General features: G+C 45.8%; 1 protein-coding gene across 1 annotated transcript in view; it reads right to left on the reverse strand.

Moving 5' to 3' along the window:
- The window catches only part of ADCY2 (adenylate cyclase 2), a 458247-nt gene that overhangs the window by 10970 nt on the left and 433673 nt on the right, over positions 1–13604 (reverse strand). Inside the window, exons 21-22 of the mRNA XM_053593134.1 lie at positions 11046–11192; positions 8996–9103 (exon numbers count right to left, since the gene is read on the reverse strand). Coding sequence (XP_053449109.1) covers positions 8996–9103; positions 11046–11192 — 255 coding nt within the window. The remainder of the gene's footprint in view (positions 1–8995; positions 9104–11045; positions 11193–13604) is intronic.

Genomic DNA, 13604 nt, shown 5'->3' on the forward strand with positions numbered 1-13604 from the left:
CCTTGGGGGAGGGCTCTCTATGGAGGGTGAGGATAAAAACTAGCTCTTAGAGGTTCTACAGGGATGAGTGAGAAGGCAGATGGTGACCTTGGACCTAAACACCTATTCAACCTGACAGTGAGGCAGAGAAAACCAAGGTAAACAGCTAAAGGAAGAGGAGAAGAGAAAAGCATGATTCATCTAATCCACACAGTGTTTTAATAAGGAGAGCCGAGAGGGAATGTGCTGATGCAAGGCTTCTCAACCTTGGCATCGCTGGCATTTGTCTCAGGGGATGGCCTGTGTGTGTGTGTGGGGGGGGTGTCCCGTGCCCCTCCCTGGGAGATGTCAGCAGCATCACCTCCCTTAAAACTATCTCCGGTCATTGACAAAGGGGTGTAAAATTGCTTCCAGTTGAAAAACATTCCACAAAATAATAGACACACAAACGGAGAAGATCTATTTCTGATCAAGAGAGAAAGATTTCTGCCTTTCCTCAGATGAATTACATCATGCTAGAAAAAGACGAATGAAATAGTACTGTTGCCATAAATCCTCAATTTAAAATTTTGGGGGAAAAAGCAAGCAATTAAACTACTGGAACTACCAAGCAGACTGCCAGCTAACCTTGGTGGAAATGCAAGTGTCATCTCTTCAGAACACTTAGGCTTTTTCATCACAGCTCGCTAATATTTTTTATCTCATGACTTACAGGGAAAACATGATTTGGAGGTTTGTGCAGTCAGTTGGAAAACATCTTTCTCCTTAATAGGCAGCCCAAGCTGTTAAATCAACAAGCAGAATCTCGTGTAGTAAAAATTGCAACTGTTCCAGTAAGAAGGACTTTATTTGCCATGGGAGAAATGGTTTGCTTTTTACCAACCCACGGTGCAGCAAACGAGCTCCACTCCATGATAAATTATTGCCCAATCTGTTTTCAGGCTGTAGATTTAAACTGCAGGCTTTAAGTGACCTCAGTAATAAAAGAGGAGATTGAGTTCTGGGAATGGGGTTTAAATCCAATGCCGATAACTCATTTGGGCTTAGTAAACCCTAGGAAAAAAAATTATGCTCAGTCTCTAGAAGAACTCAATTCATTTCAAAAAGTCTTTATCGCTGAGCTCTTCATAAATACTTAATGGCAGAATGAAGCAGCTATTTCTCCCATGATCCAAATCATTTCTGTTAGATATCGCCACATATTTAACTGACTTCTGGACACGCAGCAAGATTACTCATTCAGTTTTCTAGAAGGAATTTTATAAGCTGGTTGCTTCAGAAGTTTCACCAGCAAGGAACACTGTGTAAAGTAGAGGCATGTTTGCTGAGATTACTTTGTAACCCAAGAGACTGAAAACAACTGAAGTTGTAAGGCTAAAATTAACATGCTCCTCCTCTCCTGTTCCCTGCCCTCCCCTTTTTCCATTCATAAATATTCCTGACTACCTGCTGTGTGCCTGGTACTGTGTTCTATGCTAGAAAGGTCCTGGTGTTCAAATTCCCCCCTTTGTTGAAGGGAATTTGGGATTGTTACCTACGGAGCACTTTGTTATCCTGCCTAGGGCTCTTAGGAGATCTGATCAGACTTCTCAGTTTTTTGAAGGGAATGTCATCCCTCTTCCAGGAGAGACTGAAAACTGCGTGCAGTGAGAAATAGCTCTCCTGGGACATGGTCAATAAATATTGCCTGAGTCAGGCAAAATTGGGTTTGGCTCCAGCTTCTGCAATCATTAGCTGTGTGGCCCTGGCAGACTCACCTTCTCTGGGGCTTGGTTTCCCTACTGGTGAAATGGGACAAATGGGCTGGGTGCCGTGGCTCATGCCTGTAATCCCAGCACTCTGGGAGCCCAAGGTGGGTGGATCGCTTGAGTGCATGAGTTCCAGACCAGCCTGATTAAGAGCGAGACCCCATCTCTAAAAATTAGCTGGGCATTGTGGTGGGTGCCTGTAATCCCAGCTACTTGGGAGGCTGAGGCAAGAGGATCGCTTGAGCTCAAGAGTTTGAGGTTGCTGTGAGTTATGATACCACAGTACTCTACTGGGGTCAAGAAAGTGAGACTGTCTCAAAACAAACAAATGAGAAAAAAAAGGGGGCAAAAACATCTTCTTCTTAGTAAAGTATCTCAAGAATGGAAGAAAAAGTATCCATTGTACTCAGCCCTACTATGAAACTGATTTATGGCTTTCACATGAAAGCGATAACCCAGTTATAACCTAAGAATATAGGGAAGGGGGAGATGGAGGGGAAGGAGGGGGGAGGATGGGGAGAGGGAGGGTGATTGTGGGATTACATCTGCGGTGCATCTTACAAGGGTATATGTGAAACTTAGTAAATGTAGAATATAATTGTCTTAAAAAAACAAAACTAACTATGTTATTGGGTGCAGTTAAGATTAAATGAATGGATATAGGTTAAATACATTCAGCCTGCATCCCTGGGGCTCAGGATGTATTTAATCTCTTTCATGATAGTGTAGAGAAGCATATTGCTCTCTTTGGGAGAAGACGTCAGAAATTGCTTTGGTATTTCTCACTCTTTCTACACACAGAGACTCCTACACTGATTCAGAGTTTTAACAACTACCTAAGTGCATGACATTTTAAGTGTTTCTGAGATTATAAGTATGTATACTGAAGAGGGATGGTTCATTTTCTTTCCGTTTTTAGTTTCCTATAAACAGCATGAAAGTCACAGGAAATTCCTCCCTACTCAGGACACATCCTAATAGCTTTCATGTTTGCACAAAAACAAACAGCCTGGAGATACTACTTTTCATTTCATTAGAGACCTGTATTCTTACCAAAGGAAGTAGGGTTAAGGGTTTCAGTGAACCACTTAATTGCTATGAAGCCGGCAGCAGAAAATCCAGAAGGACTCCTTGCTGCTTCTCTGGTGGGCTTGGCAGGATCCCGATCCCTCTAACAGTCCCAGCCTCTGATGGCCTCTCACACTGGAGTTGCTTTGGGAACTCCCTGTTCATTCCCAGGCTGTTACACTTCAAGGGCAGTCATCAGCACATATCTGGGGTCTGGTGGTGGGTAAAGAAAAACATCTGCGGGACGACCTAACAGCCAAATGAGATTCCTGACCATAGGCTGGGCAGCTCCTAACCCCAGCAGAGATGGAGCGGCCCGCTGGATTCAGGGCATGTGGAGGGGAAATGTTCCTGCTCACGGCTTTCTCAGGCTGCTTGGTTTTGCTAATATACTGGGTAAGCCTGAGCAAGTGTAGACATCTCAGGGGTGGCTCTCAGAGTCTGGAGTCAGATCTGATGCAGGAACTAGAGGGAGAGGCATAGGGAGAAAGACCAACTCGAGTCCCAGCGGTGTCTTGAGGGGGCCGACTCAGCAAAAGCCAGACGGTGCTCTGAATTTGCTTTCAACCCACAAACCTGCCACAGAATGTGTTCAGGTATGTTTTATTTAAAATTTATTTTAAATAATATTTAAAAAATAATTTTTAAATAAAAAATAAATGAAATAATTAAAAAGGCCAGCAATAGCACAAAGGTTTTAAAAAACTGAACGAGTAGCAGGGCTCCTAGTTTGATAAGGAATAAATTACCCCAGCTCCTCCGCTCTTCCCTTTCCACTATTTGGTCTAGAAGTCCAAGTTGTTTTTTTGCTCTGTGTGTCTGACAATGGGCATCAATCTCGAAATTGTGAATAGAACTAGCCGTGTGGCTTCCTACAGCACACCTTGAATGGAAGTTTCCCTCCTTACACTCTGGTTCTGACTTACTTAAATTCCCAGTAAAGTTTGTTTGGAAAAGATCAAACTGTTCACATAATTGCTAAAATTAGAGTTAGCCCATAACTAGGGCACAAAGGAGGAATTCCCCTCCCATATGCCCTGAGTGGCCTGGCAGGGCCCAGGACCTTCCAGGTCTCGGGTCCAGCTTAGGTTCTGGATGCGGACCGCTACGCTACCTTGCTCAGGAACAATTGCTCTTAGGTGCCCGAGGGTTATCTACTTCCATAGGAGAGAGAGAGAGAGAGAGAGAGAGAGAGAGAGAGAGAAAGAGAGAGAGAATGTGTCTTAGAGTAAAGCAGTCTTCTTAGAAAGATAGATCTTAGTCTTTAGCAGGTGTAGAGACTGCCAATTCACCACTGCTCTCATCTCGTGAGCTCTCATGCTTGTTAGGAGAGCTAAATCCCTCCCCATGCCCTTTCCACCAAGGTGTTCCATTATTGAGCTATACAGGTATTTCTTATAACTCTCACTCCTCCTAGCCATAGGCTGTACGGGCTGCTACAGTGGCCCCTCAGATGTTGAGCAGGTGAGGCTGTGGACTGCAGCAGAGGGAATGAGGCAATAGGGAGTGGTGTGGACTGAGGCAAACTGGGGTGAGCATACCCTGTCTGAATGGAGCAGCTGCTTCCAAGCTCCAGTTGACTGTCATCAACAGCAATGATAATGAGGGAGATAACCCATCAATTTTTATGAGAAACTAACAATGATCATTTTTTAGTGAAATACCTTTTTAGAAAAACACTCTCTAAGAGCATACCTCTAACCACCTCTAAAGGCCATAGAAATGAACAGGCAGAGGCTGTGAGCATGGGCTCAGAAGAGAGAGAGGTCCTCAGGGAAAAATGAAGGTGGGAAAGCTCCCCATTTCTGCCAAGGCTGAATCCACCCCAGATTGGTTACTCCCCTGGGAGTGTGTTCACAGAAAGATGAGCGTGGGGTTGGAATGGAAGACCATTCTCATTTCTTGACAAATGTCTACTTCTTTTAAAAACAACAATGATCTCTGAAATGTAATGTAACCATTTAGTCATCATGGGACTTGAAGCTTAAAATTAAAATGCATTTTGTTCCATTAAAAAAATACAAATAAAGCAAAACAGAGCTGGTACAAAACCCTGCCCTGGCTAGGTGTGGATAAACTCCTATGCATTTATCTTCCCCATGGATAAGTATGTTGCTACTGCAGATGGAAAATACAAAGGCAATTCCAAAGCAAAGCTAAATTTTGAAAAGCTATTACTTATTGGCTCTTTGAGATTTAAGAAAAACACATTTTTCCTTTGGTTACCCTATACATTTTATAGACTGAATACCTTTTGTTGCCAAGCAAAGGATTTGGTTAAACAATAAATAGAAAGTATTTTGTTTATAACTAGAGAAACAAAGGCTTGAGCTCATTATTTCAGGTAGGTTTCAAAAGGCAAAAGTGACATTCACTTCATATAAAAATAACTAACATAAGCATGGATATTTATAAAGTATGTTATTCTCTCCAGTCAAATGTAATGAACTTTCCCTCCAGAATACCTTCATTGCACTGCAAAATAATTATAGAATGACCTTGCCAAGAATCTAATTAAATGCTTCAATCACAAATAGCACATACCATGTTGAGTAGAATTTCCCTCCACGGGTAAGATGACATATCATATTTCATTTATATCCCAAAACCTTATCTCTGTGCTATTGGAAGTGTCAATGGTACCAGTATGCAAAAAGGGTACACCCCCCAACTGTATTACTATTACTATTAGCATTTTCATTGCCCACTATGCCCATGGAGTCTATTTTGCATATTAAACATGATCTTCCGAACAGCCTCATGCAATGGGCACGATCACTATTTTATGCACAAGGAGATTGCAGTGCAGGAAACAACTATAATGGTTAAGTGAAAAGCAGACGCACTTGAAAATTAAGCATTTTCAACTTTATCCTGAAAACGGTCATGTGTTAACTGTGGTGACTGGTGGGGAGTCAGTAAGCAGTTGGAGGCTAACTTCAGTTGAGGGACAGGGCTCCTGGGCTGCAGCAAACTGATGCAACCCCAGGGGCACATGTGTGAAAAGGGCAGGAAGGGGCTGGTGAGAGGAGGAGCGGCAACACCCTGGGCTGCCATGGGGAATTCTGGAGAGTCAGGCGCACGCACAGTGCCCAGGTCTTTAACTCTGCTCTGTACTTGCTGTGTCTCCCTGGGACCATCTGCAAAACCTTCGATTAGCAGCGGCTTTTACCACCTGCCTTCTAGGCTTGTTGTAAAGACTGGAGGACTTAGTAGACATTCAGAAATGTCAGGGAAAAAAGGGTTTGCACTAGGAGTGACAGGTTTGCAAATCAGAGTAAAGGAAGCTGGGCAGTGTCTAAGGAGGAAGGGTGGGCACCCACTGAGTCACTGCATGAGCAAACTGTGTAATCGCTACATGAAGGCCCCCTGCTGGGCCTTTGGGGGATACTGCCTAAGATCAGGCATTGGCCATAATCTGATGGTGGCTAAGAAAAGACACACATTTCCAAGAAGTTGAAAATGAGAGGTAGCAGATAGTGAGGAAAGGAAATAAGATCTGGACCCAGGAGGCCCACTGAGGCAAAGCTCCTCAAGTTGGGATGCAGAAGAGCCTTCTATGGAAGTTGGAGCCTGGCCCTGATAAGAAAGGCTCCCAGACTGGGTAGCAGGACCACCTGGGGAAACCAGCAGAGACTGGGATTTCCAGCCCCATCCTCAGAGACACAACAGGTTTGGGGTGCCCTGGAAACCACTGTGACAACTACCACGGGTGCTGGTGCTGTGGGCAATGGGTGCACCCCTCTTGGAGAGGATGCGGATGGAACTCAGCTGGGTCTGCACAGCAGCACAGCCATCACTGAGGCCCAGGGCAGAGACTGTAGGGGAGGTCGGGCATGGCAGGGGTGGGAGAAGAAGACTGGCAATCTGTTTTTGGGGTGAGGAGGACAAGAAAAAATGACAGCGGTGTTAGAAAGCAGGGTGTCTACAGGAGGCTGCAAGTGACATCTAAGCTGGGCCCCATAGGTAGGACAGTGGATAACAGCTTTGGTTGTGGGGGAGCAGTGTGCACAGGCGGTGGATAAAGTCTCAGGTGAGATCCGGTGCAGAGGAGCAGTTTGGGGAAAGAACATCCCAGTCGCCTTGTGAGCAACCACAGACTGCAGTCACACGAGCCAGAGATCCTATGCTCAGGGAGCATTTCTGGGCAAAAGCCACAGACAGGACATGGAGAATGAATGCTCAGAGGACACAATTAGATTTGGAATTCCAATTTGGAAGTGTTTTTTGATCATTAAAGTCCTGGCATTAGTACTGATGATGTAGGATTGAGGAGTGCTGGGGGAAAGGAGAAGGGGGAAAGAAAAACAGTAGGTAAGGACTGTCAGTCCAGAAGGCGTGACTGTGGGGAAGGAGGGAGCAGCCCTGGAGACATTTCCTGAAGATCCAGGAGACCAGGGTCTGGGTGGAAGCAGAGCCAGAGTTGGAGGGTCAGGTAGGCACGCTGGGCTGCAGGGTGGCAGAGGGTGCCCACCCAGGGTCAGAGGCACAGGCAGGCACGCTGGTCCCATGGAACTGGGGCCCTTATGCAAAGGGAGAGGACACCAGCTCTCCCTGCCACGTGAGGACCCAGCAAGCAGGCAGCCATCTGCAAGCTGGGAAGAGAGCCCTCCCCAGACACCAGCTGCACAGCACCTCCATGTCCTGGGACTCCCCAGACTCCAGAACCAAGGAAAAAATACTCCCACTGTTTCAGCAAGCAGTCTGTGGTATTTTGTTAGGGCAGATGGAGAGCACTGAGACAGTTCTGATGGTGCTGTGGTGGGAATCTTGGAGCCTGAGGCAAAAAAGAAAAACGTCTGTCCCTATGTACATGTTTCCATGGTTTTTTCAAATGGTCATTTTTCCCCCGGAACATTATAACACCTCTTATAGGAGGACCCTATTTTTCCCTTTGCCTCAGGCTCCAAGATGACTTTGAGAGGATGTTACTCACAATCCAAGAATAAGGTTCTTCTAATGATTTTTTTTTTTTTTACTATTTGTTTCTTTTCTTTATTATTAAAGTAATACACGTCCATTACAGATAATAATCTAAAACCAACCAATTGAAGAGGAGAACCAACAGAAGACATATTACCCCACTCACCTGCAAACACAGTAGAGTTGCATTGTGAACTGGACAGTCCATCTTTGATCCTTTGCCCTCGAACTTTCAGAGGGAAATGTGGACCCTGTCTTGATGTTCCCAAGGAAGAACCTCTGTGTTAGCATCTGCTGTCCCTCTAGCAAGAGTTTTTCAACTTTTTGATCTCTGGGCACACTTGAATCTATAGCTCTATAGCTAACCTCCTGTGGCACACTTAAATTATGTTGATTTAAAAAAAGAGTAAAAAAGGAGTATGCTTACTGTGCTTTGATCTTCTTTAGAAAATAGTTTAATTAATGATCTTTAAAAATTTTTGCTGCACACCTAAGTTCCTCTCACAGCCACCAGTTGAAAATTGCTGCTCCTGACTCCCCCCAACTCCTGACTCCCCCCGACTCCTGACTCCCCTGACTCCTGACTCCCCCAACTCCCCCTGCCTCCTAACTCCCCCCACTCCTGACTCCCCCGACTCCTGCCTCCCCCTAACTCCTGCCTTGAGAGGGGGGCGTGCAGCTCAGCCTTCTCCCTGGGAGCTGCCTTCCTGCAGAAAGCCAGGTTTTGGGATGTGCAGTTCCCCTGTCCTGTACTCAGCACAGAGCAGGCCCTTCAGCAAAGTCCACAGTCCTGAGGGGCGGCAGGGAGTGGGGGTGGGGTGTCTTATTACACAAGTAACACACACAAAACAGACCACAACACAGAAGAAAAATCTCCTCAAAAACTCTAGTTGATTGAAGATGTGCAATTTTGCCCCAAACCCTTTCAACCAAATTTTATGCAGCCAACTTGTTTTTTGACTCCATTGTTTGAAATCAAAAGACCAAGAGCCATTCTTCCCTTTGAAGAAACAGTTTGCAGCGTCTACTTCCTCATATATTTATCCGGCATCAAGCAGCTACTGACTGTTGTTTTTTGTTCCTGTTCACCAGCAGGAGTTGTGAACTGATTCTCAGACCCTAAGAAGCCTCATGAATTCTCATCTTTTCTCATGAGACCTTTATCACAGAGCTTTAGGTTTGTACACACCACAGAGTTCACGGGTTACTGCCCGGCTGTTCTGGCCTCTGGTGTGGCCTGTGGGCAGCACTGAGGCCGCCACGCGTTTGGGTCTCACCTGGGTGTGCTCCTGGCTGGGCACGGCACTCAGACCGGTCGCTGCCATGTATGTGCTCCCGATGGTCTTGATCTTTTCCACTCCACTGAACTTGGGCTTGGACAGCAGCTGTGAAACCAAGACAACATCCAGTTATGCAGCTGGTGCTGCCCTGAAGCTGAGCACCTCACAGAGACACGCCTCAGTTCTGGTTCACGGCAACGCCAACGAGACTTGTTCCAACCATTGCTTATGCCCCTTCCACCTTGGGGCTTGCTGGGAAAGAACCTTTATGCATTTCATGGAGTGTGTCCTTGGGAGGCAACACAGCATGATGATTTACTTCCAATGAGCACAAATTGCCTTTCAAACTTTGCTAGTGAAGGAACCAAGATAAATTAGGATGCAAATAATAAGGGCCTCAAATAAATTCCCCCACTATGTGTTTCAAAGGCATAAATACAAAATTCAATGAGTGAGGTCTTCCCTGCATGTCAGGGTGATTTACGACCAATTATTAGGGCTGAAATGGGCTTTGCCGTCTGAGTGCCTGACCTGTAGGGACTAGACATCGGGAACGGCTCCTTCCACCAGTCTCTGCCTAATATGTCTCCTTTGGGTTCCACTTACCAGCTGCCTACTTGGCTCCTCCCATCTACTCCTTTAGGCCTTTGGATGGGATGAAGAGAAAAGGTAAGAATAAGACCAGAGACTGTAGGAAAGATGGGGAGTGAGTGAGGGCAGCTCTGGAAGCTTCCGTATCTGCTCAGCAGGGCAGGGCTCACGTGGCACCAACTGGACACCAGAGACATTTTCTTGCCTGTCTGGGGTTCTCCTGCCTTCAGGGGAGATTTTTTTCAGGGTTGCATGTCAAAAAATTTAGGATAGGTGAGCAGCCATCCATATATCCACTGTCACTCACCTCACAGTACTGCGGGGACATTTATTTACTGAGCCACACAGGCCACTGTTTTTCACTATAAGCCTGGGATAACAGTGGAAATAGGCTTCTTGCGACCTCACCAGGAATAGCTAGGGTCAACTTCAAGGTGATGGCCCACAAGACATGTACGAGGTTGTCCTGAAACCCTCACGTTACCTAATCTTGTCATGGTATTTCACAGTTCATGCATCATGATGAACATGTGCTCCCAGGGGTCGATTTTTCTCTACTTTGCATGACAAGGATAAGAATGGTGTCGCCGCAATATCCTTAAAGCCAGAGGTGTGTTTGTTCTCAGCAGAAAATAGAACACATTATTCTCTATGTAGAAAGCTGAACATTACACCTATTTTGAATTCAAAAACATACACTTTGTCCCTTCTAAAATATGATGTACTATCCCACACACGTTATTACTTTCCCAATAATAAATGTCATCCATGCATAGTTCTAGTTGATATTTGACAAAGACCTTGAAATATGCACAGATGTGCCCAAAATCTATTATTTATATAATTCATAACTTTTTTATATATAAATGTTGGACAAGTACTTTCCCTGGAGTTGAAGAATTTGTAGAAAATTCACTAGTATAAATGCATATATTTTTGATTTAACAGATTTTTGTAGCTGTTCGTAGCAGTCATATCAGCAAGGTGCAATGACTCAAGCCTGTAATCATAGCACACAGGACTGAAGTGGGCAGACAGACCTCTTGAGCTCAGGAGTTTTAGAACAGTTGAGCAAGAATAAGAACCTATCTTTACTAAAGATATAGAAACTAGATGGGCATTACGGTGTGCACTTGTAGTCCCAGCTACTTAGGAGGCTGAGGCAAGAGAATCACTTGAGCCCAGAAGTCAGAGGTTGCTATGATCTAGGTTGATGCCACAGTACTCTAGACTGGGTGACAGGGTGAGACGCTGTCTCAAAAAGAAAAAAAAAAATTGTGTTTATCTCCTCAGAATTAGTCAGGAACCTGAATAAAGCCAGAGGCTTTCATGCTGGCCAACAGAAATCACTCCCCGAGAGAACTTTTTAAAGCTATGTGATGATACTGAATTAACTTGGAATGCACAGGCATCCTGAGGTGTGGGCTGGGGCTCCTCCTGCCTCCAAAGGACCTACATCATCAAAGTCTGCGATGATCTCGTTCAGGAGCCGAAGGCATTCCAACCCTTCCTTGTTCACATCCGATTCAGTGTAGAACTCCTTGAAGTCTGGGATGGAGGCGAACATGACGCAGACACAGTCGTAGGACTGGTGGTACAGATCCTGCTCGGGGGAGAAGAAGGTTGAGCACCAGGAGACCTCATAATCAAAAACACAAACAAGTGAACCTGTTTGTTTATGTCAGGAGTGACAAAGAAATCAGCCAAGTGCCCCACTCCACTCACCCCACCCGAGCCCTGGCCCACTGCAAATGCTGCCACTGCTCCCCAGGGGTGGGAGGGGAAGCTTCTAAGAAGCCAACCAAGATTCCCACCACTGCTTCCAGTGAAGAGGAGGTGTCCTTGGATTAACCTCCTACCTGAGATAGTTATGAGAGATCACAGTGTTTTGACTTAGTAAGAAGTATGCTTTAAATAATTAAGGGAATCAAAATGATTTCCCAAACTACTAGATTGTCCTAAAATACCTTGTCCTAGACCCGTTCTTTGGATGGGGGTCTTTATGGATTTTCTTCTTTTCCATTTTCCGAGAGGGACAGACAAAACTCATCAAGTTACTTCCTTACTCACACAAGAAAGAATCACCGAAACTCCTCAGGTTACTTATTCACATTCTATTAGACACCAGCAATATTTATGTGGGGCTTGGTGCCTGTAGCTCAGTGAGTAGGGCGCCAGCCACATGACTTGAGGCTGGCAGGTTCAAGCCCGGCCCAGGAGTGCTAAAGAACAAAGACAACTGCAACCAAAAAATAGTTGGGCATTCTGGTGGGTGCCTGTAGGCCCAGCTACTTGGGAGGCTGAGGCAAGAGAGTTGGAGGTTGCTGTGAGTTGTGATGCCACAGTACTCTACCGAGGATGACATAGTAAGACTCTGTAAAAAAAAAAAAAAATATGTGGGACATCTTTTTGTTTTCAAATAAAAAGATTCATTGGTCTTCATTTATAGACATGAGTAAAACTGCAAGGTCTTATAAACACAACCGACAGGTGTTACCATTAGTTTCCTAATACATAGTGACACCTTTGAGTTCAATAAAGGTTTCAGAAAGGAAGGGCTGTTAGGTGGATGCGGGGGCCAGTCCTGCCCTCCCACTGACCAGATCTCCCCAGGCCTACACGAAATGGGCAGGTGCCACTGTGGGTGAGCTGCACCCTGGGAGATGCTCCTGTCAAACAAGATGGCTGACCTCCGAGTGGAGGGAAAGCTGCTGGCAGCTGGTGCATCCAGGAAGCCTGGCAGGGCCAGGAAACCCATTCTACATGAACATTATCAGTGTGCTCTGCTTTCTGGGGCACCTAGATGAATCCCTTAGCAGAGAGTAAGTACTTAATAACCAGCTATGTCTCCAAGGTTTGGGAGCCTCTTAGAGGAATCCTTCTTCCTCAATGAGTTTCCATCACAAACACACCAGGATCATGGTGACCCAATGGAGGGAAAGCTGGTCTCCATCTTGTTCTCAGGGCTGACCACCCAATAATGCCTCCCACTGCCACCTCGAAATCTGTACAAAATACATGAACAGTAGAATCAAGGTTTTCCTTTCTCCTCTGCACTCAATATGGTTGAGCTGGCTTGTGAAAATTTGTACATTCTCTCTCCACCAAGTAGCTTTTGTGAAGACTCATGTCCTTGGTAGGCAACCTGTAGCATGCACAATTGCTAAGGTTATTTCCCAGTATTCTGATTGCAGACATGGGGTCAGGGTAACAGGGAAGAGGTAAGCCCCTAGCAGCCTGTTTCAGTTAAAAATGTCAGTTTTACAAAAGTAACATAAACTCCACTGATTTCCCTGCTCTGGAGGAGAAGGGCACATCTGGGAAGGCAAGGACACGTTTCCTGTGACCTGCATTCCCCAGTGTGTGCTGACATTGACCCTTGGGAGAAAGACAGTGATGACAAGAATAAGCACGAGAATAGCCAGCTCTCGAGTGGGTGCCTGCCGCGTGACAGGATGCCGCCTCTGAAAACCCGACACGTATCAGCCCCCAGACTGCCCTCCCACGAGGCAGCCACCATTCAGCTCTCCATCTGCACCTAAACACGCCAAGACCCAGAGGAGTCGAAGGCTGCAGTACCAAGCCCAACTGCAGAGCCCATGCTTGTAAATGCCACACTTTATACTTTATCCCGAGTCTTGGGACAACCCTGGGCTGTGCTGTTGATCAGGACACCATGGGGACTTGCAGGCCCTGTCACTTTACCTTTTTCTTTTCCTGTGGAGTCTTTAAGTGTGTCTGGAGTGGGAGACAATGAAACACTAGACAGAACTTGCTGGCAGTTTGGATCTGACATTTCGTCTCATTCTACGGGACTCAAAAATAGGATGCATGGGAGACTCATTGCCTGGGCCTCCCACTGACCAATCACACCTCATCCCTTAGGTGGGCCCCAAGCATGGACAACATTTGGAAAAGCTCCCTGGGGTGTTCTTCTGTGCAGGTTTGATGAAGAACGACAGACCAAACAGGGAAATGGGGCTCAGCAGAGCTTGGTGAGCTCCAGGCTCCTTCC

This window comes from Nycticebus coucang, chromosome 1 (genome assembly GCF_027406575.1).
Source record: "Nycticebus coucang isolate mNycCou1 chromosome 1, mNycCou1.pri, whole genome shotgun sequence".
NCBI classification, from domain to species: Eukaryota; Metazoa; Chordata; class Mammalia; order Primates; family Lorisidae; genus Nycticebus; species Nycticebus coucang.